This window comes from Elgaria multicarinata, chromosome 1, assembly GCF_023053635.1.
Source record: "Elgaria multicarinata webbii isolate HBS135686 ecotype San Diego chromosome 1, rElgMul1.1.pri, whole genome shotgun sequence".
Lineage (NCBI taxonomy): Eukaryota > Metazoa > Chordata > Lepidosauria > Squamata > Anguidae > Elgaria > Elgaria multicarinata.
Window position 1 is genome coordinate 4,249,086 of NC_086171.1, and position 27,158 is coordinate 4,276,243.

Below are 27,158 nucleotides of genomic sequence, written 5' to 3' on the forward strand. Positions count from 1 at the left end.
CCCTTCCAAGTCTGCTATTCTATGATTCTATGAAATACTTAAAAGGTTGTCACACAGAGGAGGGCCAGGATCTCTTCTCGATCCTCCCAGGGTGCAGGACACGGAATAACGGGCTCAAGTTAAAGGAAGCCAGATTCCGGCTGGACATCAGGAAAACTTCCTGACTGTTAGAGCAGCACGACAATGGAATCAGTTACCTAGGGAGGTTGTGGGCTCTCCAACACTAGAGGCCCTCAAGAAGCAGCTGGACAGACATCTGTCAGGGATGCTTTAGGGTGGATTCCTGCATTGAGCAAGGGGTTGGACTCAATGGCCTTAGAGGCCCCTTCCAACTCTGCTATTCTATGATTCAATAAAGGACAAGCTGAATAACTGGATACAAGGTACTCTGGCTACCCAATGCTGGGGATGGGTATTTATCATCTACTTGAGAACTTCTCGGCAGCACCTGTCTGGTCCGTCTTGGCTAATGGAAGGATAAGTTAGATGGGTCATTTGCCTGAACCAATTGGGGAAACGTTTCTTACCATTCTGGTTCTCCAGGAAGTCCGTAAAGTAGAAGAATTCTGGGATTAGCTCCTTCACGTCCACGGGGTTCTCCATGCGGGCTTGCCAGGCAGCGGGAACAGAGTGGAACTGGCGGTCAGAGCAGTCGAACCTGCCGGAAACAACACGTAATGAGGTATGAAGGCCGGGCCGGGCCTGTTCGCCGTGCGCCCGCCACTTGCAAGCTGGTTACGGGGCGCGTCTCCGACTGCCTGTAGCATCCAGCCACGTGGACGAGGCAGTTCTGGCCTCGTTCCCTTTTGCCCAGTACGGGACCAGTCACTATCATCTCTCCGCGGGGCTGGATGCTACAGATGCTCAGCTTCCTGGTGAGCTTCCAAGCGCTGAGCTCGAGGGAAATGTCTGCCGCTGCCATCCTCATCTCTGCCCCAGGCGGACCTTGGGCAAGCCTCTGGGGTGCCTTCTGTAAAATGGGCAGATATGCCTCTGGTACTCATGAAAGAAGGAAGGAAAGGAAAGGAACCTCTCGTGCAAGCTCCGAGTCATTACTGACTCTTGGAGGGACGCCAGCTTTTGCTGACGTTTGCTTGGCAGGCCTTATAGCGGGGTGGTTTGCCGTTGCCTTCCCTGGCCATTATTACCTTTCCCCCAGCTAACTGGGTACTCATTTTACCGACCTCGGGAGGATGGAAGGCTGAGTCGACCTGAGTCGGCTGCCTGAAACCAGCTTCCGCTGGGCTCGAACTCAGGCCGTGGGGAGAGTTTCAGCTGCAGAAACTGCTGCTTTACCGCTCTGTGCCACACGAGGCTCACTCATGAAAGAACGAAACAGCAAAATCTGATCTGAAGTGTGGGAGGAAGTGGCGAAAAGTGGTGGCGGTTATGGTCACCCTAAATAGCCATACGGGACTGGATCCAGATTTAGTCAGACTCGGAGTTAGACCCCTTGAAATCAATGGGGCTTAAGTTTGCCGTGGCTCCATAATGTTCTCCATGGAGAATTAAACTGTAATAAAGAGACAAAAGAACTGATAACGAATTTGCTGACGGCAGCAAGGTTAATGATATCTAGGAACTGGTAGGTTCAAGGGGATTACCCTATAGAAGAGTGGTATAAAGAGATATGGGACATTGCTATTAATGATAAATTAACATGTAATACAAAAGTGAGAAGAGGAATAACAAAAACGAATGATTTCGAGGGAATATGGAAACAGTTCCTAGAATTTGTTTTATCTAAGGCAGCCTTCCTCAACCTGGGGCGCTCCAGATGTGTTGGACTGCACCTCCCAGAATGCCCCAGCCTGGCTGGGGCATTCTGGGAGGTGTAGTCCAACACATCTGGAGCGCCCCAGGTTGAGGAAGGCTGATCTAAGGGGAGTGGGAAACCACCTCCAAAAGAAACAATGAGATTTTGGAAACAGGAATAGATCCCGGGGTGGGGGGGTGCACTTTTATGTTAAGTATGATTATGTTAATAGATTAAATTAGAGAATATGCTATTAAGGTTATTCAACATTTATGTATTATGTTGTTCCTTTTTATTGTATTGATATATGTTTAAGTATTGGAAAAAAATAAAAAACTATTATATAAAGTTTGCCATGGCTAACTGAGATCCCACCGGTTCCCATGGGTCTACTCTGACTTTGACTGAATCTGGACCCAACCCATGACAAGGACTGAAATGAGAAAGGATCAGCCCGCTGAGGTCTCTGCCTGGAGCGCACGGTCCGGAGGAGTAGAGCGGTCTTTTGCAAAGGCCTGCCTGCTTACGCTCACCTTCCGCTTTGCAGCTGGATATGCAGGGTGGTGAAGGGCTCCGTGCGGATCAGGTAGTGCATGACGCCCGCGGCGTTGGAGTAGTGGGTGCCGTAGTGGAACTTATCGATCATGCCACTGGGATCCTCAAAGCTCTCGTACCTGGGGTCAGGACAGGACGAGAGGCAAGAACAGCAGACACATCCAGACTTAAGATTCAGCGCTGACATCAGAAACGCTTCACAACCCTTGATGCTCTGTCTCACACAGCTGTACGGTGATTCCCACGTTTTCTCCCTCTTCCCTCCCCATCCACTTTTCCTTGTGTGTCGTGTCTTTTTTTTAGAATGTAAGCCGGAGGGCAGGGACTGTCTTCTTTATTGATAAATTGTAAGCCGCTCCGAGAGCCTTTTGGCTGAGGTGCGGGATAAAAATACTCTAAAATAAATAAACAAATAAATAAATATACCGAGTAGAGGCCAAGAGACAGGGCCTTAGTCAAGGCCGCTCGGCACAACCTTAGCTGAGGCAGGATTTGAACCCAGTTCTTCCAAGAGCAAATCCGACACCGTTCCATGCAGGCTGCGTGGGAAGTCATGCTTGGGAAGCAGAGGTTAAGAGGAAGGCACACAAATATGTCAACCACCTATTGTCACACAGCTGTTATGAATCTGATTAAGATAAATTTTAGTGCAGTGCTCTCTGCACAGACAGCATGTGTCCTGTTAAGCCGTGCTCCCCTTGGGTTGAGGGAAGGTGTTTCAGGCGATCAATCAGAATCAGACTCTGAAGTAGAGGAGACGGCGCCAAAAACAGGCCAGCCTGTACCAGTGGGGGAGAAAGCTCTCACGGGCTCTTCACCAGCTGGGAATGAACCTTCTCCAGAGCTTCTCTCCTCAAGGGTAAACAACACACAGTCAGTGGGAAGCCAGTATTCTTCCGAAGGGGAGGGCACAGAGAGGTTAGCCGATCCTACAGTATGCTGCAGACTAAAACAGGTGGAGCTAAGGGAAGGTGAGAGAAAGTCAACCCGGCTGGCATCCTGCCAGAAGCTGCCTCACAACCAGTCTCTCCGAAGTTAACACATTCTGGGAAAGGGCTTCCCATTCTTCTTGAAAAGTTTGCTTAGTTTTGCCTAGAGGAAAGTTCCTAGAGCTCAGACTCCCCTCAGGTGGGAAGAGAGGTTTATTGCTTGAATAAAGCTTTGCAGATTACTTAGCGGACCTCGCTATTGTCTCCCAAGAAGGCGAGAGGTCTTGGGAAACACGACAGCATGGCGGTCAAGGTTTTCTTCAGATTGTGCTCTTCCATTCCCAGAGTCCAGATACACCCCCCCATCCACTCCCAACTATTTACACTGCTAATAAGAGGGAGTAGGGTAACAAGCTTCACGTCCAGCCCCCTGGGTCAAAGGCAGAGGTACGCCATCCTTCCCTGAAAAATGCTTTCTGCCTTCTGCAGCATCCAGTCCAGGAAGACAGGAAACCGAACGCGCCCAAGGAAACGCGCCACTCACTTCTCCTTCACGTCCTTGGCGTGTCTCTCGTTGGCCACCCCGATGGGCTTGGAAAGATCTCGGAACACAGCGGGATTGCTGAGATCCAGCGTCTCCGAGACGTAGTCCTGCAGGATCCATGGAAACTGAACAGGGGAAAGGAAGAACGGCCTCTAGTTTTGTCGACTCGGGGGTCCAGCGTTAGGGGGCTGGGAAAGGAAACCCTTTTAATCAGCGCTTGAAGCTCAGGTGCAAAGCTTCGCCGCTGCTCCCCGCAACCCGGGCCCACCCCTTCTCTGATGCTCACCACGGGATACTGGGAAAGATCGTTGTAGGTGCGGCCTGCGATGGTGTTTAGCTGCATGAGGTATTCAAAGTTGGAGATTTCCCTGAAAACCCATTTCTGAAAGAGGAAGTGAAGATGCTCGTTTGACCCACCACCATCATTTTGGTTTAATAGGGATAAATTAATAGGGATAAATTTAATAGGGATAAATGCCAAGGTCTACATCTAGGAAATCGAAACCAAATGCACAGTCACAAGATGGGGGATACTTGGCTCAGCAATACTACAAACGAGAAGGATCTTGGAATTGTTGTAGATCGCAAGCTGAATAGGAGCCAACAGTGTGATAGGGCTGCGAGAAAGGCCAATGCTATTTTGGGCTGCATTAATAGAAGTATAGCTTCCAAATCACGGGAGGTACTGGTTCCTCTCTATTTGGCCATGGTTAGGCCTCCTCTAGAGTATTGCGTCCAGTTCAGGGCTCCACAATTCAAGAAGGACGCAGACAAGCTGGAGCGTGTTCAGAGGAGGGCAACCAGGATGATCAGGGGTCTGGAAACAAAGCCCTATGAAGAGAGACTGAAAGAACTGGGCATGTTTAGCCTGGAGAAGAGAAGATGGAGGGGAGACATGATAACACTCTTCAAATATTTAAAAGGTTGTCACACAGAGGAGGGCCAGGATCTCTTCTCAATCCTCCCAGAGTGCAGGACACGGAATAACGGGCTCAGGTTACAGGAAGGCAGATTCTGGCTGGACATCAGGAAAAACTTCCTGACTGTTAGAGCAGTATGACAATGGAACCAGTTACCTAGGGAGGTTGTGGGCTCTCCCACACTAGAGGCCTTCAAGAGGCAGCTGGACAACCATCTGTCAGGGATGCTTTAAGGTAGATTCCTGCATTGAGCAGGGGGTTGGACTCGATAGCCTTGTAGGCCCCTTCCAACTCTACTATTCTGTGATTCTGTGACAGCCAAGAGATATTTCAAATAAATAAATTTCTTAGAACGAGGCCAGGGAGTTGCTTGACAAACAAATAGGTTTGTGACGATGATGGGGAAGTGGAGTGACCACAGCTTGGAAGTCCCGCTGATGGCTTCTCAGAGTGGGGAGGAAAGCAGCGTTCATCTGTCAGGGATGCTTTAGGGTGGACTCCCGCATTGAGCAGGGGGTTGGAATCGATGGCCTTGTAGGCCCCTTCCGACTCTGCTTTTCTATGATTCTATGATTCATGCTGGAGGGGGTCCAGAGGAGGGCAGCCAGGATGATCAGGGGTCTGGAAACAAAGCCCTGTGAAGAGAGGCTGAAAGAACTGGGCAGGTTTAGCCTAGAGAAAAGAAGTTCGAGGGGAGACATGATAGCACTCTTCAAAGACTTGGAAAGTTGTCCAGCAGAGGAAGGCCACGATCTCTTCTCGATCCTCCCAGAGTGCAGGACACAGAATAACGGGCTCAAGTGACAGGAAGGCAGATTCTGGCTGGACATCAGGAAAAACTTCCTAACTGTTAGAGCAGTACAACAATGGAACCCATGACCTAGGGAATACTAGACGTATTCAAGAGGCAGCTGGACAACCATCTGTCAGGGATGCTTTAAGGTGGATTCCTGCATTGAGCAGGGGGTTGGACTTGATGGCCTTAGAGGCCCCTCCCAACTCTACTATTCTGTGAAAAGACAAGCGTTAAATTAAGCACCTGAGTCAAGCCCGAGGCCTTCAGCAACTCCTGCGGTGAGCGGCTGCCAAAATAAATCTGGTTGGGTGGTCGCAGGCTGAGAATGGAAGAGTACACCTTGTTCCGGACCTGTGGGGCGAGGAAGAAGGAGCAAAGCAGCAGGTGGTTACTGGTGAGAGATTTAGCAAACCACTTCCCAGGGAAGCACTCCTCCACTGGGTCTGCAGATGTCGAATGAATGACGCACGGGCTCTCTACCAGGAGGCTAAAAGATGCCGAAAGGGGTGGGTGGGTCGGGAAGCGTTGGCCATTACCATTTTCTTGAAGTTGAGGAAGTAATTTGCTTGGTCAATGAAGAAGAACTCCAGGGCGGACCTGCGGAGGTTGTAGCGGCGGAGGTGCAGTTCGCGGAGCTGAGACAGGGGGCGCTTGAAGTCGTAGCCGATTCCTGGGTGGGAAGGGGCAGGAGGAAGGGGGGGCTCAGCGCTCACTCTCTCGAACTCAGGAAGCCAAAATTCTGCTCATCTGTGACTCTAGCTCAAGGCGTGCAGAACCCAGGGCCAAATCCGGACTTCCCAGAGTCCTAACCTGGCCCTCTGAGCTTTCCCAGACAGCCGCCCCCCGGGGCCACCTCCATGCTCCAGACCACCAACGACTTCCCGGCTGTTTTGCAGTTCTTTACCTATCCTAAAAGTTTGAGGTATCTATCCTACGGCTTAGTTACTGGCAGTAAGAGTTTTAAGTCAAAATATGCTGGCCTTTGGGGTGTTTTGGCCCTGCCTCTTTTGCCTCCCCCCCCCTCCACAGGGATGGCTGCCCCCCACCCCCAAGAGCTTCTCACAGCCTGGAGAAGAGGAGATTGAGGGGAGACAAGATAGCACTCTTCAAAGACTTAAAAGGTTGTCACACAGAGGAGGGCCAGGATCTCTTCTCGATCCTCCCAGAGTGCAGGACATGGAATAACGGGCTCAAGTGACAGGAAGCCAGATTCCGGCTGGACATCAGGAAAAACTTCCTGACTGTTAGAGCAGTACGACAATGGAACCAGTTACCTAGGGAGGTGGTGGGCTCTCCCACACGAGAGGCCTTCAAGAGGCAGCTGGACAACCATCTGTCAGGGATGCTTTAGGGTGGATTCCTGCACTGAGCAGGGGGTTGGACTCGATGGCCTTGTAGGCCCCTTCCAACACTACAATTCTATGATTCATCCATTCACACTTCCCGCTTGGCCCTTCTGAGGTCTTTGGCCTCGTGGGCCACAGTTCAGTGGAAGGAATGGTTCAGAAGTGAAACGAAGATGCCCCCCTTCCTTTTCAGAGGGACCACCAGCCGTGGGCTCCAGACTTTGGTAGCTGGGCTACGGGTGAGGGTGATGGGGGCAGGTCACTAGCATATACAGAACCAGTTGAAGGTGAAGACACTCTTACAAATGTTACCCTACACACACCGCTCCCAAAACACTTCAATTAACGGGGACTAAACATGATCTTCAATTTGTTCAGGCGTTACAAGCCAGGGGGCTGGATCCAGACGGAGTTGGGCTTAGAGTAGACTCACTGAAATCAATGGGAAATGACAGCAGGTTACGTGTCCTGTTTGTTTGTTTATTTATTTATTTATTTATTTATTCATTTCATTTCATTTCATTTCTATATCACCCAATAGCCGGAGCGCTCTGTTGATCTCCATGGGTCTGCTCTAAGCGTCAGTAACCAAGTCTGGATCCAGCCCAGAATGAATATAAAACACAGCCAGGAACGTGGAACCATTACTCGATTTCACAGTGGCGCTAACGGAGAGGTGTGCTCCGCAACAGCACATCCAGAGGTTAAACACAGCCTGGAGCGCACAGCCCTTTTGCTGCGTCTGACCCTTGCAAGCCACGTCTACGCAAGGCCACGACCCTGCAAAAATTAGCCCGCGTAACCTGTCGGCCGCGACTGCAAAGCATTCTGGGAGAAGGGACACCCCTTCCATTACCGTCCTCCGTCTCGTCCTTCTCGCTGCTGCCGTCGTAGAAGTAGATGTGCTGTGTGGTGACTTCCAGGCGCCCGGGGATCACAGCCACGATGGTGATCAGCTCGCAGTCCTCCGAGATCACCAGCTTCTCGCGCTGACTTTGTTCTTTGGGCTCCACGCTGGGAGGAATGGAAGGCTCAGTAGGGCGTTACCTGACAGGTGTTCAGCGACTGCTCCTCCCACCCTCCTGACACCGGGCTGGTTTTACGTATCGAATCTATCAGGCAGCCGCCCAAGAGCAGCTCCCAGTGACTCGGGGGGGGAGGGGGGGGGCGCAAGCCAAGCAGTTGCCAAGGAAAACTCACTGATTATCCAGGAACGAGAGGTCCTCTTCTGCCAACTGGTCATCCTGCATCTCGCTGACCTTCGCCTCCTTGGCAACGGCTAACGGGAGGGACTCGGCCAGGTTGTGCAAGTAGTCGGCGCCTGGAAGGAAGCGGAAACAAACGCTGGATCGGGCATCTGATTGTGATATACCGTATTTCTTCGATTGTAAGACGCCATCGGTTGTAAGACGCACACTAATTTCAGGACCACCAACAGAAAAAAAAAAAGCTTTGATTCTCAGAAATAATAAACGCACCCGCGATTCTAAGACGCACCCCGTTTTTAGAGATGTTTATATGGGGGGAAAAGTGCGTCTTAGAATCGAAGAAATACGGTAATAATAATAATAATAATAATAATAATAATAATATATCTTCCAGCACATCTGCGAACCACAAATGCTATTTTAGGCTGCATTAATAGAAGTATAGCTTCCAAATCGTGGGAGGTACTGGTTCCTCTCTATTCGGCCCTGGTTAGGCCTCCTCTAGAGTATTGCGTCCAGTTCTGGGCTCCACAATTCAAGAAGGACGCAGACAAGCTGGAGCGGGTTCAGAGGAGGGCAACCAGGATGATCAGGGGTCTGGAAACAAAGCCCTATGAAGAGAGACTGAAAGAACTGGGCAAGTTTAGCCTGGAGAAGAGGAGATTGAGGGGAGACGTGATAGCACTCTTCAAGGACTTAAAAGGTTGTCACACGGAGGAGGGCCAGGGAGCCTGCAGGCAGAGACTGCCCCACGGAGACCCCTCCTCACCTAGGTTGTCCCGAAGGGCACTCGCCTCCACATGGCGGTCAAAGTTGTAATTGGGCACCAGCTTAAGTCTCATTCGGGAGTAGGTCTCGGCGCTCGATAGCTTCCACTGTATCTCAGGAGGATCCCTGAAAGCGGAGGGAAAGACAGATAAAGAAATAAGGACTCTCTCCTCAAGCATGAAGGACCCAAATACCACTGAAGAAGCAATCAGGACTCATACAAAGCAGCCTTAAGAACCTAAGAACATCAGAAGAGCCCTGCTGGATCAGACCAAGGGTCCATCTAGTCCAGCACTCTGTTCACACAGTGGCCCACCAGAAACTCACAAGCAGGATGTGAGTGCAGTAGTACCCTCCTACCCATGTTCCCCAGCAACTGGTGTACACAGGCTTACTGCCTCTGCAACTGGGGGTGGCACTTAGCCATCAGGGCTAGTAGCCACGGATAGCCTTCTCCTCCAGGAACGTATCCAACCCCTGCCATCCAAATTGGTGGCCATCGCCACCTTAAACAGAGTCAGAGCGTTGGTCCACCTACATCAGGGGAGAACAATCCTCTTCCCGCCCGAGGGCCAAATTCCGTTTGGAGAAGCTCTCGTGGGGGGGGGGGGGGCACTTCCCAGTGGTGGGCGTGGCCAAATGCAAAAGGGGCAGGGCCAAAACCACCCAAATTACTTGCATCCCTTAACACGAAGCTCTTTCTGCCAATAACTGAGGCTTAGGAGAGGCGTTTCGATCTTTCAGAATGAGAAAGGACTGCACAAAAGCCAGGAAACTCCCTGAACCACCAGTGGTTGGGCGGAGGAAGGGGCGTGGCCTACGGTTGCAAAACAAGCCACCGGGGACGTTCGTAGCTGAAGAGGCAGCAGGGCACAAATGCCAGCAGCTTGGCCCAGTGCATTTTGAAAGGACGTTCAGACCATCATATTACTACCACCAGGGTTTGAATTCTATTTAATGCTAGCAAACGGACCTGGCTTTGCACGGGGTGTAATTCCCTTTAGGTTGATACAGAGGAGCCTTTAAGTCAGCCTTCCTCAACCTGGGGCGCTCCAGATGTGTTGGACTACAACTCCCAGAATGCCCCAGCCAGCTGGCTGGGGCATTCTGGGAGGTGCAGTCCAACACATCTGGAGCGCCCCAGGTTGAGGAAGGCTGCTTTAAGTGAACACACACAGCTGTCACAGCTGGGACACGCTGTGTCTGCCCTGCCACAGTGAAGGCAAGTTTGCTGGACCATGGCAAGGCCCCTGCCATGGTCCACCCCACAGACCCCTGAAGGAGGGGTCTGTCCACTCCATCCCCCTGAGATGGGGCTGCCCCACAGCAGAGTTGAGGGGGCAGGCTTATAACCCAGACCTACTAATCTTAGAATCATGGAATAGTAGAGTTGGAAGGGGTCTATAAGGCCATCGAATCCAACCCCCTGCTCAGAGCAGGAATCCACCTTAAAGCATCCCCTGACACGTGGCTTCAAATTGTGTTTGTTGTTTGTTTCATGCTTTAACATTCCCCCCAATATTTGTGGCTTTTTGTGTTTTAAAATGTCTTGAAATGTTTGAAATCATGAATGTTGTATGGTTATAATCTGCTTGCCGCATTGCAGAATCATGATGCGAAGTTTGGTTGAAATCAGTCAAATGGTACTGAAGCAGTAAATTTTTTGATTTGCTGCTTTTTCAGTTCAAGTTGGCGGTTGACATTTTCACTATGCCTAAAATCATCCCAAATAGAGGTAAAACAAACCGTAAAAGTTTCATAACATTCGGATGTACGGCTTTCATGCCCATCGTGGACATACAAAACGAGAGTTCCTTTTACAGAAGAAGGAGGAGAAGGAGGAGGAGGAGGAAGAGGAGGAGAAGGAGGAGAAAAGGAGGAGGAGGAGGAGAAGGAGGAGGAGAGGGAGGAGGAGGAGGAGAAGGAGAAGGAGGAGGAAGAGGAGGAGGAGGAGGAAGAGGAGGAGGAAGAGAAAAGGAGGAGAGGAGGAGGAGGAGAAGGAGGAGGAAGAAGAAGAGGAAGAGGAGGAGGAGGAGGAGGAAGAGGAGAAGAAGAAGGAGGAGGAAGAGGAAGAGGAGGAGGAGGAGGAGGAGAAGAAGGAGAAGGAGGAAGAGGAGGAGGAAGAGGAGGAGAAGGAGGAGGAGGAGAAGGAGAAGAAGAAGAAGAAGAAGAAGGAGGAGAAGGAGGAGGAGGAGGAGGAGAAGAAGGAGGAGGAGAAGGAGAAAAGGAGAAGGAGGAGAAGGAGGAGAAAAGGAGGAGAAAAGGAGGAGGAGGAGGAGGAGGAAGAGGAGGAGAAGGAGGAGAAAAGGAGGAGGAAGAGAAGGAGGAGGAAGAGAAGGAGGAGGAGGAGGAGGAGGAGGAGGAGAAGAAGGAGAAGGAGGAGGAGGAGGAGGAGGAAGAGGAGGAGAAGGAGGAGAAAAGGAGGAAGAGGAGGAGGAGGAGGAGGAAAGGAGGAGGAGGAGGAGAAGGAGGAGGAGGAGAAAAGGAGAAGGAGGAGGAGGACGAGAAGAAGGAGGAGGAGGAGGAGAAGGAGAAGAAGGAGGAGGAGGAGGAGGAGGAGAAAAGAGGAGGAGGAGAAGAAGGAGAAGGAGGAAGAGGAGGAGGAAGAGGAGGAGAAGGAGGAGGAGAAAAGGAGAAGGAGGAGAAAAGGAGGAAGAGGAGGAGGAGGAGGAGAAAAGGAGGAGGAGGAGGAGAACGAGGAGGAGGAGAAAAGGAGAAGGAGGAGGAGGACGAGAAGAAGGAGGAAGAGGAGGAGAAGGAGGAGGAGAAAAGGAGAAGGAGGAGGAGGAGGTAGAGGAGGAGGAGGAGGAGGAGGAGGTAGAGGAGGAGAAAAGGAGAAGGAGGAGGAGGAGGAGGAGGAGAATTAGTAGTAGTAGTAGAAGAAGAAGTTCTTTAAACACTTGTCTGTGCAGGACTAACTGCAGGGAACATTACACATGTTCAAAACTCCTTCAAACTACCATGAACCTTTTTTGTTTTAGCAACCAGGCAACAGAAGCAGGGGATCCCGCCCCCAAAGGTACACCTTAGAGCAACACACTGTGCCTAAGTGGGTTTCTCCAACAGCGTGGCTCTCCTAGGGTCACATGCTTGCATGTCAGGCAGTCAAGAGCGATTCTGACCGGCACGGGCTGGGGGCGGGGGGGCGGGGCAGCTACACAGGAGGCGGTGCCCTACCGGTCAGCCCATGCAGAGCGCTGGGAAGTCAGCAAGCGCCTCAGCGCCCTCCACTGCTTCAGGACGGTGTTGTGGTGGTGGTTGACCTGCTTCAGCATATTCGTGTGCCGGATGTTCTCGTACTTCGTCCGCTTCATCACCGGCTCCAAGACGAGCTCCTGGCAAAACGGGAAAGCGGCGTGGGGACCGGAGGGAAGGGAGGGACAAAGGCACGAGGGTGAGGATGGGAAGGAAATGGGTGAACCTCCCCCAGCCCAAAGCCTGTAGCGGGGTGGGGGGTGGGATCTGTTGTGCGAGAAGAGGAAGCGCGGTGATCCATGGGAGCGGAGAAGGAAGAGAGAGTCAATTAATCGGCGCTGGAGCCTTTACGTTTTCAAATCCATGTCATTCATAAGGACTAGCAGCTTGCTCTTTTTTTAAAAAATAAATAAATCTCAGGATGCTGTGCCTGTTGTCAGAATGTTCTGAACCCAGGTCAAAATTCCACCCGCCCAGACCTAGGGGGTGAATGGACCCGGCCCTGCTCCGCGCACAGACCCGCGCCATCTACCTGGAACTTCCTCCTGCTCTCGGCTTTCTCCTTCTCCCTCCTCTGGGAGCTGCTCATCAAGGCGTCGTAACAGGAGTTCCAGAAGTTCGACATGTGGTCGTGGCTCTTGGCAAACGTGTCCATTTCAAACTGGGCCATGGTGGGTTGCACCTGCCGAGGGAAACCCAGCCGGGAAAGTTCACCCACAGGCAGCGCCGGAGGAACAATGCCGCCTCCAGACCCCACCCCACGTGTCTCAAAGGCATGTCTGCACCCCAGATCTTTTTTTTTAATTGATTTTCAAGTAAGGACAAATACAATAAACACACAGAGTAAAAGAAAACACTCAACAACAATATAAATGTTCCCACTGCACCACTATAAAAAAGCCTGGGTGTTCATTCCTTCAATAAGCACTTGGTACAGAAAAAGATGCAGGTTAAGTTAGAACCTCTGACCAAAAGGATTCCTGAGTCATTGGGGGGTTTAGGTTCGCCAGGATTCATATTAATAGATGTGAAAAAGTCCAACCAGTTTCCCACAAATGTGTCTGATGTTATTTCTCCTCTTGCTAACCTGCTATGTTGTGTCAATTTATCATTTAAAGCTAGTTTCCAAATCTTATCAAACCAGCATTGACGGTCAAAAGGTCTGTCGCTTTTCCAGAATTGGGCAATTTCCCACCTGGCTGCAACCAGCAAATGGGTGACCAAGGCTTTGGGAATCATGTTTCTATTGGCATTCCTGAAAATAGAAAGTAGAGCCAGTGCTGGATCAGTTTCTACTTCAACATGAATAATGTTTGTAATGGTTTGGAAAACACTTGACCAAAAAGTTTTGACAGCACCCCAGATCTTTCACGTGCATTTCAAGGCAATGCTTCCCAACCACGGAATTCCAGGGACCACAGTCCCAGTTAAAGGGAGAGGGATTTCCCGGCACTCTCGCAGAGCTATGATTTCTAGATTTCTTCCGGGGCAGCGTGCTTTCAAAGCAGTTTGCACCACAAGCGTAGACATCTTCTCGGGATAGTTGTAAGGAAAGAGCAGTCCACTCAACAGGAGGGAAGAGGTAGAGCTGGAACCAATGTGCTGCCTTGCACAAGGATCACGCTTCAGTCTCAGCCACGTCAAAACGGTTTTAAACAGCGGCATGCAACTGGCACTTTCTCAAGAGCCCTTCCCCATGCTAGTGGCCTCTAGATGTCTTGGACCACAACCCCCATCATTCCCAATCATTCATAGGCCATGCTAGCTGGGAGTGATGGAGGCTGGAGTCCAACACAGCTGAAGGAGCATTAGCTTGGGGGAAATGCTTTCGAGAGTGTTCAAAGGACTTCATCTATAGCAGTGGTTCTCAACCTGGGGCACTCCAGATGTGTTGGACTGCATCTCCCAGAATGCCCCAGCCAGCAGAGCTGGCTGGGGCATTCTGGGAGTTGTAGTCCAACACATCTGGAGCGCCCCAGGTTGAGAAAGGCTGATCTATAGTGTGCAGAAAAGGGCAACTCAAATGATCCAGGGCCTGGAGCATCTACCCTACGAGGGAAGGTTACAACAGCTGGGATAGTTTAGCTTGGAGAAGAGGAGGCTAGGAGGAGACCTGATAGAGGTGTACAAAATGATGCATGGCGTGGAGAATGTGGACAGGGAGACATTTTTCTCCCTCTCTCAAAATACTAGAACCCATCATGAAACTGATGGGTGGGAGATCCAGGACAAATAAGAGGAAGGACTTCTTAAGTTAAGTTATGGAACTCACTGCCACAGGATGCGGTGATGGCCACCGATCTGGATGGCTTTAAAAGGGGGTTGGATCAATTCCTGGAGGCGAAGGCTACCCGTGGCTACTAGCCCTGATAGTTGTGTGCTATCTCCAGTATCCGAGGCAGTAAGCCTGTGTGCACCAGTTGCTGGGGAACATGGGTGGGAGGGTGCTGTTGCAGCACGTCCTGGCTTTGTGGGTCCCTGGCCGATGGCTGGTTGGCCACTGTGTGGACAGAGTCCTGGACTAGATGGACCCTTGGTCTGATCCAGCATCAGGGCTCTTCGGATGTTCTTATGATCTTACGTTACATCAGCATTTTAGCTTTTGATGATTAATCTACATATGTATTAAATTAAAGTTGGGTCAGTCCTGCTTCCCTTGCTCAAGCCATCTGGCTCTGTGTTCTGCAACAAGCATGTCACAATATGCCTCCCTCTTTGCTCAGGGAAATGCTGCAGCTGGGCTTGGATTAAGGTGACCCTATGAAAAGGAGGACAGGGCTCCTGTATCTTTAACAGTTGCATAGAAAAGGGAATTTCAGCAGGTGTCATTTCTATATATGGAGAACCTGGTGAATTTCCCTCTTCATCACAACAGTTAAAGCTGCAGGAGCTATGCTAGAATGACCAGAAACAAAGGAGGGCAGGGCACCTGCAGCTTTAACTGTTGTGATGAAGAGGGATTTTCACCGGGTTCCCCATATCTATAAACGACACCTGCTGAAATTCCCTTTTCTATGCAACTGTTAAAGATACAGGAGCCCGGTCCTCCTTTTCATAGGGTCACCCTAATCCAAGCCCAGCTGCAGTATTTCCCTGAGCAAAGAGGGAGACATATTGTGATGAAGAGGGACTAGTCTTTTCCGGCAGGCCTACCCAGATCAATTTTAAATCATGAATTTTTAAGATGTGTTGATTCCTGTTCTAATGTTGTTCCCCGCCTCGATCCAAAGGGAGAGGCGGGTAAGAAATAAATATATTATTATTATTATTATTATTATTATTATTATTATTATTATTATTTCGCCAGGTTCTCCATATAAAGAAATGACATCTGTTGAAATTCCCATTTCTATGCAACTGTTAAAGATACAGGAGCCCAGTCCTCCTTTTCATAGGGTCACCCTACTTGAATAGACTGATAGAGTCATTCTAAATAACTCAGGACCAGGAGACCTGGAAGACTTGCCTTCCCCTATACATGCCCCAGTTAACGAAGACCTTCAGAGGAGGCCAGGGTTGGCTGTTGCAAAACCATCAGAATGTGTTGCCACATAACCTCTCAGAAGCAGGGCTTTCTCGGTAGTGGCACCACCCTCTGGAACACTTCCCTACGTGCTTTGGGAGGCAGAAAATGGGGCGAGTTTTACACGCCATTTGAAATGTACTTGTTTTTGCAAGTTTCCCCCTGGCTTGTAACTGATTAGAACACCGTTCCATTTTACTGTTTTTTTATATCAAATATGATAAAATACACGGAATATAAATGTTACGAATGAATGAATAAAATAAATTGATGGCCTTTCTGAAAGTGGGTTCCGCTTACGTGCTTCTCGATGAAGGCGATCCACTCTGGAGTGGTGCAGAACACTTGGAAGTCCTCGTAGAAGGTGGGGCTGCCGTTGGTGGGGGGCAGAGAAGGAAGGAAATGCTGCAGCTGCAAGATGTCGTAGCACTGGTCCATCAAAGTGCGGATGATGGGCACCAGCCAGGAGAAGGTCTCCGACTTGGCGTGAAGCGAGCGCCGGAGGGGAGTCTCCAACTTGCCCAGCAGGTAGCAGGCCTCCTCCTTCTTGGGGGCGGAAGCTGTCTGGAGAAGGCTGTGCAGCTTCACGTAGGCCAAGGACTGCAACTGGGGAGGGAGAGACCAGAGTTCCAGGCAGGAGTCAAACCCGACCCAAAAGCGGACTGCCTTCCTAGCTCTCCTTGGGCTCGTCTACACGGGCGCTTCGCCCCGCCGTAGCTTCGGAGTGGAAGCAGGTGATCGACATGACGCAGCCGGCACTCCGAAGGGAGCCGGGGTAAAGCCCCGAAGCTCCGCACTAAGGAAGTCGGGGATGATCAGGGGTCTGGAAACAAAGCCCTATGAAGAGAGACTGAAAGAACTGAGCATGTTTAGCCTGGAGAAGAGAAGATTGAGGGGAGACATGAGAGCACTCTTCAAAGACTTAAAAGGTTGTCACACAGAGGAGGGCCAGGATCTCTTCTCGATCCTCCCAGAGTGCAGGACATGGAATAACGGGCTCAAGTGAAAGGAAGCCAGATTCCAGCTGGACATCAGGAAAAACTTCCTGACTGTTAGAGCAGTACGACAATGGAATCAGTGACCTAGGGAGGTGGTGGGCTCTCCCACACTAGAGGCCTTCAAGAGGCAGCTGGACAACCCTCTGTCAGGGATGCTTTAGGCTGGATTCCTGCATTGAGCAGGGGGTTGGACTCGATGGCCTTGTAGGCCCCTTCCAACTCTGCTATTCTATGATTCTATGACTTGCCCTGACTTTTTTAGCTTGGAGCCAGGCTGAGTTGGAAATCCCGCCAGGGAGGGAGCACCCCGTTCCTCCCCCGTTCTTTCCTCCCCACAGTTAGCTGTAAATGTGATCCTTCGCATTTACAGCTTTTTTTTTTTAAAAAAAAGAACAAGTCAGTCCATTTTCTTTTAAAAAAACCTCTAACCTGTGGATGCTCCCAGGCTCCCCTGGACCGGCCGTGTGAATTGCTCGGGTGGGTGGGCGCAGCAGCTGCCGCGGCCAGAGAGCCCGCAACTGCGCTCCTTCCGATGTGGATGGTCGGAAGGAGCGTCAATGCGCTGCTGCTGCGCGCAACATTATTGACGTCGTCAAGACGAGGGCCTTGTGATGTAACCGGGGTGGAGCTTAATAGGGGAGTGGGCTTAGGTTTTGTTAGGGGTAAGAGCTGAGGCTTCTAACACCTGTTTTGTGGTAACAGTCACCATATAGGGACCCTGTTTGAAAGTAGCAACAACTTTCTTAAATAACAAGCTTTCTTTTTTTCTTTTTAATAAAATACTATACGGCAACGGCAAACCACCCCGCTATAAGGCCTGCCAAGAAAACGTCAGCGAAAGCTGGCGTCCCTCCAAGAGTCGGTAATGACTCAGTGCTTGCACGAGAGGTTCCTTTCCTTTTCCCCTTTGTTTAATTTCCTCTGATCTGATTTGTCTCACGCCTAATGACCTTAGAGAAAAAGGTGTACGCTAAATAAAGGGGTTTGGTTTAATGGGGGCAGAGGAAATGAAGGGACGGGATCTCCGCTTTTGGTAATAGGGGTGGAAGTGCCCTAGACTAGAGGGACCCATCGCTAGAACCAGGTTCGTCATGGGACATGAAGGAGAAACAGAGGAAGAAGAGGAAAAGAATCGCCAGTGGTCAGTCTAAACAAGTGACAGAGAGCACACGGCCCCCCACTGCAGGGGGATGGAGAACCAGAAGGGAGGCAGGATTCTGAACATACACATCCAGCAACCAGGATGATCAGGGGTCTGGAAACAAAGCCCTATGAAGAGAGACTGAAAGAACTGGGCATGTTTAGCCTGGAGAAGAGAAGATGGAGGGGAGACATGAGAGCACTCTTCAAAGACTTAAAAGGTTGTCACCCAGAGGAGGGCCGGGATCTCTTCTCAATCCTCCCAGAGTGCAGGACACGGAATAACGGGCTCAAGTTAAAGGAAGCCAGATTCCAGCTGGACATCAGGAAAAACTTCCTGACTGTTAGAGCAGTACGACAATGGAACCAGTTTCCTAGGGAGGTGGTGGGCTCTCCCACACTAGAGGCCTTCAAGAGGCAGCTGGACAAGCATCTGTCAAGGATGCTTTAGGGTGGATTCCTGCCTTGAGCAGGGGGTTGGACTCGATGGCCTCGTAGGCCCCTTCCAACTCTGCTATTCTATGATTCTATGAAATTCTGCCGTATGAACAAACCAGGTTCCCACGTCACGTCAGTCCACGCTTGCAGCAAGGCTGGGGGGATCTTTGCACATTTCGAGGCTGCACACAGCCAAGTGGGGAAAGCCGGTTGGGATCGCTTGAAAAAAGGCAGGAGGCCCCACCACGCTGGCTCCGTGGCTCACCTGCACATCCTCCAGCGCGATGTATCCGATTAACACCCGGAGCCCAATCTGGGCCATCTCCTTCAAGTCAGAGGTGCCGTTTGCCAAGTGGTACCAAACTCCCAGCTTGTCCAGTAAGCTGTTAACACCCTCGTAAACCTGGAGCCAGAGGACAAAGGAGAACAAAGAGGAAAGGAAAAGATGACGTACCACCCCGTGTCCCTACCACGAACGGCAGCTTGACCCCCTTGGCAGAGTATAAATGCAGATTTCCTGATCAGACACCATGGCTAAGTCTGTTCTCTGGACTTGGTCAGGCTGCCAAGAGGGCTCCCGAGCATGTGCAGAGCACCCTTTTCTCACCAGCCAGACTCTTAAGTGTCAGGAGTCGGGGCTCCAGACGTAAAAGTAGGCTTGCCAAGAATTAAGCAGTCCAGAGCAGGGGTGGGCAGAAGGTAGGCCTCCAGACGATTTGGACTTCAACTGCCAGAATTCCTGGCTATTGTCTTTGCTGGCAGGGGCTTCTGGGAGTTGAAGTCACAAGTATCTGGAGATCTACCTTCTCCCTACCTCTGCTGTAGAGGGATGTAGTGAGTAAACACCCACAGATCCAAGGGACAAAAGCAAGAACTGGCTTTCAATCTGCAAACGAAGCCCTATGAAGAGAGACTGAAAGAACTGGGCCTGTTTAGCCTGGAGAAGAGAAGATGGAGGGGAGACATGATAGCACTCTTCAAAGACTTCAAAGGTTGTCACACAGAGGAGGGCCAGGATCTCTTCTCGATCCTCCCAGAGTGCAGGACACGGAATAACGGGCTGAAGTTAAAGGAAGCCAGATTCCAGCTGGACATCAGGAAAAACTTCCTTACTGTTAGAGCAGTACGACAACGGAATCAGTGACCTAGGGGGGTTGTGGGCTCTCCCACACTAGAGGCCTTCAAGAGGCAGCTGGACAACCATCTGTCAGGGATGCTTTAGGGTGGATTCCTGCATTGAGCAGGGGGTTGGACTTGATGGCCTTGTAGGCCCCTTCCAACTCCGGTATTCTATGATTCTATGATATCAGGGCAGGCATGTCTATGACAAAATGGACATCCCCCACAGAAGCATAAAGCAGCCTTCTCCAACCCAGTGCCCCCCAGATGTGTTCGACTGCAGCTCCCATCATTCCCAGCCAGCCTTTGATACCATCTTGGGGAATTGCTAGCATAAAGCACGGTGGGTTTGTTCTCTTTGGTCGACCCCAACTGTGGTGGTCGGTGGCTGCTTCTAACGCTTCTTCAAAGCCCGCGTCGATCCTTCTTGCCGTCACGAAGAAGGAGAAGGTCAGACGACCTCGGGCAGCGAATCCACAGTGAGGAAAGCACCCACCTTCTCGCTCCACAAGGCCTGGTTGTTGTGACCCTCTGAGAACAGGAAATCCTGAAGGAGGCGCAGCAGCTTCAGAGCGTTCTGGATGAGGCTGGGCAGCACGGCGAGGGTGACCTCTTTGAGGTCCGTCAAGGCCGACTCCATCATCATCTCCAGAAGGCTGGTGGTAAGAAAGAAAAAAAAAAAGGGAGCCGTGGAGGGCAACAGGGGGCTTCAGACGATATCTAGGGAGGCCCCACACACTTAAACACAGTCTCTTGGTGGCAGCTTCCCATTCCCCGTTCACGGCTCTGGGTGCTTAAGTATTAAAACGCAGGAAACACCACCGCGTTTAAAAGAGGGACACCCAGAATCACAAAAGCGGAGTCCGTGCCGGGATGATTTTGGAGTCCATATTGGCCCCCACAGTTGTGATCTCCCACCACAAGGGGCTCCCTTCTTCACTGGGGCTCAGCTGCTGCGTCCTGCCCCTTGCCCCGGATCTCCCTGTTTTCCTTCTCCTCCCAAATTCCTTCTGCTACCAGGAAACTCCAATCAACCACACAGCGTTTCCCCGCCTTCTTCTAAACCCATGCCTTTAGCGGAGGGGTGGCCATCTTGCGGCCCTGCAGTTTCTTCGGCCTACAACTCCCAGCATCCCTCACCACTGGCTATGTTGGCTAGAGCTGGTGGGAGCTGTAGGCCAAAAATTCCGAAGGGCCACAAGTTACCCACCCCTGTTCTAGTGGGACGCTGCTGTCTCATATCACCTGCATCTCCAGAATCACCGGATCTACCCAGCCTTGCTCATCTTTGGCCCATTCTGTCTAGAGTCCAGCCTTCCTCAACCTGGGGCGCTCCAGATGTGTTGGACTACAACTCCCAGAATGCCCCAGCTGGGGCATTCTGGGAGATGCAGTCCAACACATCTGGAGCGCCCCAGGTTGAGGAAGGCTGGTCTAGACAGAGAGGCTGCGTTCAGCTGAATGAATTAACACGGCCACTGCTTTCGACCGTCTCCGCATTTTCTTCTGCATGCACCACAAAGAATGGTGATGCACGTGAAGCAGAACGCTGGATGAAGTGCAGGGCAGGAGGCCAAACCTGGCCAGGGCATCTGGGCATTTGATTCCTGCTCCATGACCGACCCGATGCTCCACCAGCGACACGCGGCCCACCTACCTGCGCTTGATCTCATCCGGCGGGCGCACCAGCTCACAAGCCGAGCCCAGCTTCGTGAGGACTGAGAAGACCTGCCCCCGCTCTTTCCAGGCTGCGTCGTCCCAGCCCTCCACCCCCCGCCAGGTGACGGAGAAGATGATGTTGGTGAGCAAGTTGCAGAGCTCCTCCTCGGGGGTTTGCTGTGGAGGACAAGATCAAGAGACACGCTCAAGGCACAACGAGACACGCTCAAGGCACAAAGAGACACGCTCAAGGCACAATGAGACACGCTCAAGGCACAAAGAGACACACTCAAGGCACAAAGAGACATGCTCAAGGCACGCTCAAGGCACAAAGAGACACGCTCAAGGCACAAAAAGGCACACTCAAGGCACGCTCAAAGGCGCAAAGAGACATGCTCAAGGTATGCTCAAGGCATGCTCAAGGCATGCTCAAGGTACAAAGAGACAAGCTCAAGGTATGCTCAAGGCACAAAAAGACACACTCAAGGCACGCTCAAGGCACAAAGAGACATGCTCAAGGTATGCTCAAGGCATGCTCAAGACACACTCAAGGCACAAAGAGACACACTCAAGGCACAAAGAGACACACTCAAGGCACAAAGAGACACACTCAAGGCACGCTCAAGGCACAAAGAGACACACTCAAGGCACGCTCAAGGCACAAAGAGACACGCTCAAGGCATGCTCAAAGCAAAAGCCACCGGGGGCGTCTACAGACCGCCGCACCATCTTAAATCTGTTCCCCAAACTTTTCATCCATTCAAACTTTCTGGTCCTTTTTGCTCTAAAGGGCTCCAGACCCATCTGGGCAGAAAAATAGGTCTTACGATTCCTATGTAATGGCATTTGCTTGCATTCATTTTTTCCTCAAACTTTTGCTAATTCCATGACCTCTCCATTCTCTGTCCTCAACCCACTGTCAAACTTTAGACTGTAATCTCTTTGGGGCATGCCAAAGGAAGTGAGGCAAGTGGCTACCAGGAGGAGGGCCTTCTCTGCTGTGGCACCCCGGCTGTGGAATGAGCTCCCTAAGGAGGTTCACTTGGCACCTACATTATATGCTTTCAGACGCCAGGTGAAGACTTCTTTATTCTCCCAGCATTTTAACAATCCATAAATTACTGTATTTCTTCGATTCTAAGACGCCATCGATTCTAAGACGCACCCAATTTTTAGAGATATTTATTTGGGGCGAAAAGTGTGTCTTAGAATCGAAGAAATACGGTACATTTTAACTTGATGTTTTAAATTTGTAATTTTGCATCGCTGCTGTTTTTATCTGGTTTAGCTTTTACATTGTATTTTATATTACGGTTTTATACTGTTTGTTTTATACTTTGAATGGTTTTAATTTTTGTGAACCGCCCAGAGAGCTCCGGCTATTGGGCGGTATAGAAATGTAATTAATAACTAAATAACTAAATAAACTGTTTAAAGAACGTAAGAAGAGCCATGCTGGATCCGACGAAGGGTTCTCCGAGTCCAGCATTCTGTCCACACAGTGGCCGACCAACTACCCATGGAAAAGCCACGAGTAGGACTAGAGTGCAACAGCACCCTCTCACCCATGTTCCCCAGCAACTGGTGCACATACGCATGCTGCCTCTGATACCAGAAGTGGCACAGAGCCACCATGACTAGCACCATGACTTTATTTATTTATTTATTTATTTATTACATTTATATACCGCCCCCATAGCTAGAGCTCTCTGGGCGGTTTACAGAAATTCTAAAATGAGATAAATCTCCAGGGAGTTGTCTAATTCCCCCATTTATTTATTTATTTATTTATTTATTTATTTATTTATTTATTTTAATACCTTTATATACCGCCCCACAGCCGAAGCTCTCTGGGCGGTTTACAACAATTAAAAATAGTAAACATTAAAAGTATACAAAAATTTAAAAAAAACATTAAAACAGTATAAAAACAATAGTATCCATTTAAAAACAACCATTCTGGGGTCCATTAAAAACAAACTTAACGTTGTTCAATGCTGTTAAAATGCCTGGGAGAAGAGAAAAGTCTTGACCTGGCGCCGAAAAGATAACAATGTTGGCGCCAGGCGAGCCTCATCGGGGAGATCATTCCACAGTCGGGGGGCCACCACTGAGAAGGCCCTCTCCCTTGTTGCCATCCTCCGAGCTTCCCTCAGAGTAGGCACTCGGAGGAGGACCTTAGATGTTGAGCGTAGTGTACGGGTAGGCTCATGTCGGGAGAGTCGTTCCGTCAGGTATTTTAAAGCCGTCTAAACTGGTGGCCATCACTACATCTTGCAGTAGCGAATTCCAGTTTAACCATCAGCTTGTTTGCTTATGCAATGAAGCTTTAAGTCTACCCAAATCAAGGTTAAATCATGCATTTTTAAGATGTATTGATTCCTGTTCTAATGTTGTTCCCCGCCTCGATCCAAAGGGAGAGGCGGGTAAGAAATTATTATTATTATTATTATTATTATTATTATTATTATTATTATTATTATTATTATATTTATTTATTTATATAGCACCATCAATGTACATGGTGCTGTACAGAGTAAAACAATAAATAGCAAGACCCTGCCGCATAGGCTTACAGTTCTAATGAAATCATAATAAAACAATAAGGAGGGGAAGAGAATGCACCAAACAGGCAGTATAAAAGTCAGAACAAAATCAAGTTTTAAAAGCTTTAGGAAAAAGAAAAGTTTTTAGCTGAGCTTTAAAAGCTGCGGTTGAACTTGTAGTTCTCAAATGTTCTGGAAGAGCGTTCCAGGTGTAAGGGGCAGCAGAAGAAAATGGACGAAGCCGAGCAAGGGAAACAAATAAGTAAATAAATTATTATTATTATTATTATTATTATTATTATTATTATTATTATTAAATTAAAGAATGAACTTAACGGTTTTGCTCTCACCGCTTACGTCTGGGTTCTGGACATGGAATCTCTGCCATGGCGATTCCAGTTTCTTCTGGGGTCCCGACAAAGAGCCCCGCTCACTTTTGCAAATCCACACAGGAACCGTGGAATGCTGTTGTGTTCGGATTTTCACTGCCCTGCTCCATCTCTCTCCCCCCTCTCACATCTTATCAAACTTTGGCTGCTGTGTGAGTCAGAACCATTGATTCATTTAGCCCAGTCTTGCCTGCTCTGATGGTCAACGGCTCTTTCGGCAGGAGAAAGTAGGGACTGGAGCTGCACGTGAGCGACAGCCCCCTGTTCCCCCAGCCTGGGATCTATGCTTGGGCGGGGATAATGGCGCTTACGGGTCTAGCTGAACACCTCTCGCAGCCCACAGCACGTTAAATAAATAAAATATGGGGACACTTTTATACAGCCCGATAGCCAAGGCCTTCAGGGCAGTTCACAATTAAAACCATAATATACAAAAAAGTCAAGATTTAAAATGTTAAAAACTCATACAAAACCAGAATAAGTTATCCACTTCAGCTAGCAAAAACCAAATGAACAACTGTTCAAGAAAGCTGTCAAGACTGATCTCTTCTAGGTTGTCAAGAGAAAGGAACGTATTTACATATGTGGTGGGAATGTGAATTTGTACAAAAATTATGGAAAATGGTGTTTAAAGAGATAAAAGAATTAGGAATGGAGTTTGAAGAGACACCTATAGTGACATTGTTATCAGTGTATGGAGAATTGAATTGTAATAAAGAGACAAAAGAATTGATAATGAATTTGTTAACAGCAGCAAGATTAATGATATCTAGGAACTGGAAGGTTCAAGGGGATTATCATATAGAAGACTGGTATAAAGAAATATGGGATATCGCTATTAATGATAAATTAACATGTAATATAAAAGTTAGAAGAGGAATGATAAAAATGAATGATTTTGAAGGAATATGGAAACAGTTTTTAGAATTCGTATTATTAAAGGGGAGAGGGAAAACACCTCCAGAAGTAATGAGATTTTGGAAATATTAATAAGATCCTGTGGTTGGGGGGATCACTTTTAAGTATGATTATGTGAAAGAGAATTAAGTTAGAATATATGTTTATCAAATGTTTACTTTATATTACTGTGTATTATGTGGTATTGTTTTATATTATATTGTTGTATTGTTTGGATGTATTAAATATTTTTTTTTTTTAAAAAAAGACTGATCTCTTTCGGCAGGCCTATCCAGTGGAATTTTAGGATGTTTTTAGAATGTTTTAACAATGTAAATTATTTTTTAATTCAGTTTTATGTATTTTATATTTACTGTTGTTCCCTGCCTCGATCGAAGTGGAGAGGCGGGTAATAAATAAATAAATAAATAATTATAGTCCAGGGAAAGCTTGTCTAATAAGTTATGTCTAAAAAGATATGGTTTCAGGAGGCATTTAAAGGGGGTTATATTTTACGCTTCCCAAATTGTGCGAGGGAAGGTTTTTCCAGAGGGTGGGTGCCACTACAGAGAAGGCCCTGCCATCGAGGTTCTTCATGACAGCGTCCTATGAGCAAGACCTCTGCGGACGATCGTAAATGCCGTCTGGATGTCTATAAGGGTGTCCATGTATTATACTGAGACTTGTATAATGAGACTTATCTGAGCCCACTGATCAGCTTCATCGGATAACCCTGGGCTCTAGTATTATGAGGGAGAAAAAGGACTTCCTATCCACATTCTCCACACCATGCTAAGGGAGGAGGAGGAGGAGGAGAAAAGGAGAAGGAGGAGGAGGAGGAGGAGGAGGAGGAGAAAAAGAGAAGGAGGAGGAGGAGGAGGAGGAGGAGGAGGAGGAGGAGGAGAAAAGGAGAAGGAGGAGAAAATGAGAAGGAGGAGGAGGAGGAGGAGGAGGAGGAGGAGGAGGAGAAAAAGAGAAGGAGGAGGAGGAGAAAATGAGAAGGAGGAGGAGGAGGAGAAAAAGAGAAGGAGGAGGAGGAGAAAAGGAGAAGGAGGAGGAGGAGGAGGAGGAGGAGGAGGAGGAGGAGAAAAGGAGAAGGAGGAGGAGGAGGAGGAGGAGGAGAAAAGGAGAAGGAGGAGGAGGAGAAAAGGAGAAGGAGGAGGAGGAGGAGGAGGAGGAGGAGGAGGAGGAGGAGAAAAAGAGAAGGAGGAGGAGGAGAAAATGAGAAGGAGGAGTAGGAGAAGGAGGAGGAGGAGGAGCTCACCTGAGGGTTACTCGTGTTGGAGATGTTGTCACTCGGCAAGGTCTCTTGATAGCTGGTTTCGTCCAGCACGTTGGAGAGGCTGGAGCTCTTCCGCGCCCGCGTCCCCGGGAAGGGTTTGAAGTTCTCCAGAGGGGACGGGGTTCCCGGCAGGCTCATGGGCGTCTGGTTGCCGCTCTCCGCCGTGGCCGCAGAGCTCATGCTGCCCAAATCCAAGACGAGGTCGAAGGGCGACGTGCAGAACGGAGAGAGCGGGTGGTAGACCCGGTCGGCCTGGAGGGCGTCTCCCGCGTTGGCCTCGCCCTGCCCAGGGATGTCCATGTTGTTGGAAGAGGAGGAGTGGCTGGCGAGGTCCATGGAGTCAAACGACTTGAAGCCGCCGTACGGGCGGAAGGGTTTGCTCCTCTGGCTGGTCGGAGAGATGGAGTGGTCCGAGAAGCCTTCAGAGAGCTCGTGGTCGAAGGCCTCGTAGCCCAGCGGGAGGAAGACGTCCAGGTCGTGGAGGTCGGCGGCGGCAGAGGGGTTCGTGGAGTCAGCCAGCTCCTTCCCCGCTTCTGCACCGGGCTGGTCGGAGATCTTCAAGAGGTCCAGGCAGCCGCCGCTGTTGGCGGAGCCGGACAGGCTGTGCTGGCGGGATTCGTAGGACTCCTTGACGTAGAGCTTGGTGAGGGTGTCCTGCCAGCCGGCCAGCTTGGCCAGCTGCTTCACGATGTCATGCTGGGAGTAGATCAGGTGGAAGAGCTGGAAGTGGGGAGAGGAAGCAGAAAGGAAGGGCCTCACCACCGGCCAGCTGCGACTGGCCAGCCTGCATCAGCAGGTGCGCAGCTCAATGGACGAGGGTGAAAGAATGGGCCCTGCTAGGGCAGAGGCCGGGCAACGCGTGGCCATCCAGACGGGGGATGGACTGCAACATCCATCATCCCTCAGCCATGTTGCCAGGGGCTGATGGGAACATCAGGAGGGCTGCAAGTTGCCCGAGCTCTGTGCTAGGCGACAATCTTCCCTCCCTACCTGAGTGGGCAATAGGGCCTTAGTTCTCTTTTGGGATGGGAAGCCGGCGAGACTTGGTGCCCCACAAGTCTCACCCCAAATTCCCAGTACATGATCTTCAGGAGGGGCTTTACCTGGGGCTCTCACAAGCGCCTGGCTGGGTCCAGGAGCCCAGCGGACC

General features: G+C 50.0%; 1 protein-coding gene across 3 annotated transcripts in view; it reads right to left on the reverse strand.

Moving 5' to 3' along the window:
• Positions 1–27,158, reverse strand: part of NBEAL2 (neurobeachin like 2) — a 234,755-nt gene that overhangs the window by 22,001 nt on the left and 185,596 nt on the right. For all 3 annotated transcript variants that reach the window (XM_063122418.1, XM_063122403.1, XM_063122411.1), the window contains 16 exons: positions 25,991–26,728; positions 20,893–21,071; positions 19,732–19,891; positions 18,382–18,519; positions 15,841–16,146; positions 12,550–12,699; positions 12,000–12,157; positions 8,824–8,948; positions 8,047–8,167; positions 7,703–7,860; positions 6,037–6,170; positions 5,744–5,851; positions 4,071–4,166; positions 3,785–3,909; positions 2,290–2,430; positions 528–658 (listed from right to left, as the gene is read on the reverse strand). In XM_063122418.1, the coding sequence (XP_062978488.1) occupies positions 528–658; positions 2,290–2,430; positions 3,785–3,909; positions 4,071–4,166; positions 5,744–5,851; positions 6,037–6,170; positions 7,703–7,860; positions 8,047–8,167; positions 8,824–8,948; positions 12,000–12,157; positions 12,550–12,699; positions 15,841–16,146; positions 18,382–18,519; positions 19,732–19,891; positions 20,893–21,071; positions 25,991–26,728 (2,968 nt within the window). The remainder of the gene's footprint in view (positions 1–527; positions 659–2,289; positions 2,431–3,784; positions 3,910–4,070; positions 4,167–5,743; positions 5,852–6,036; positions 6,171–7,702; positions 7,861–8,046; positions 8,168–8,823; positions 8,949–11,999; positions 12,158–12,549; positions 12,700–15,840; positions 16,147–18,381; positions 18,520–19,731; positions 19,892–20,892; positions 21,072–25,990; positions 26,729–27,158) is intronic.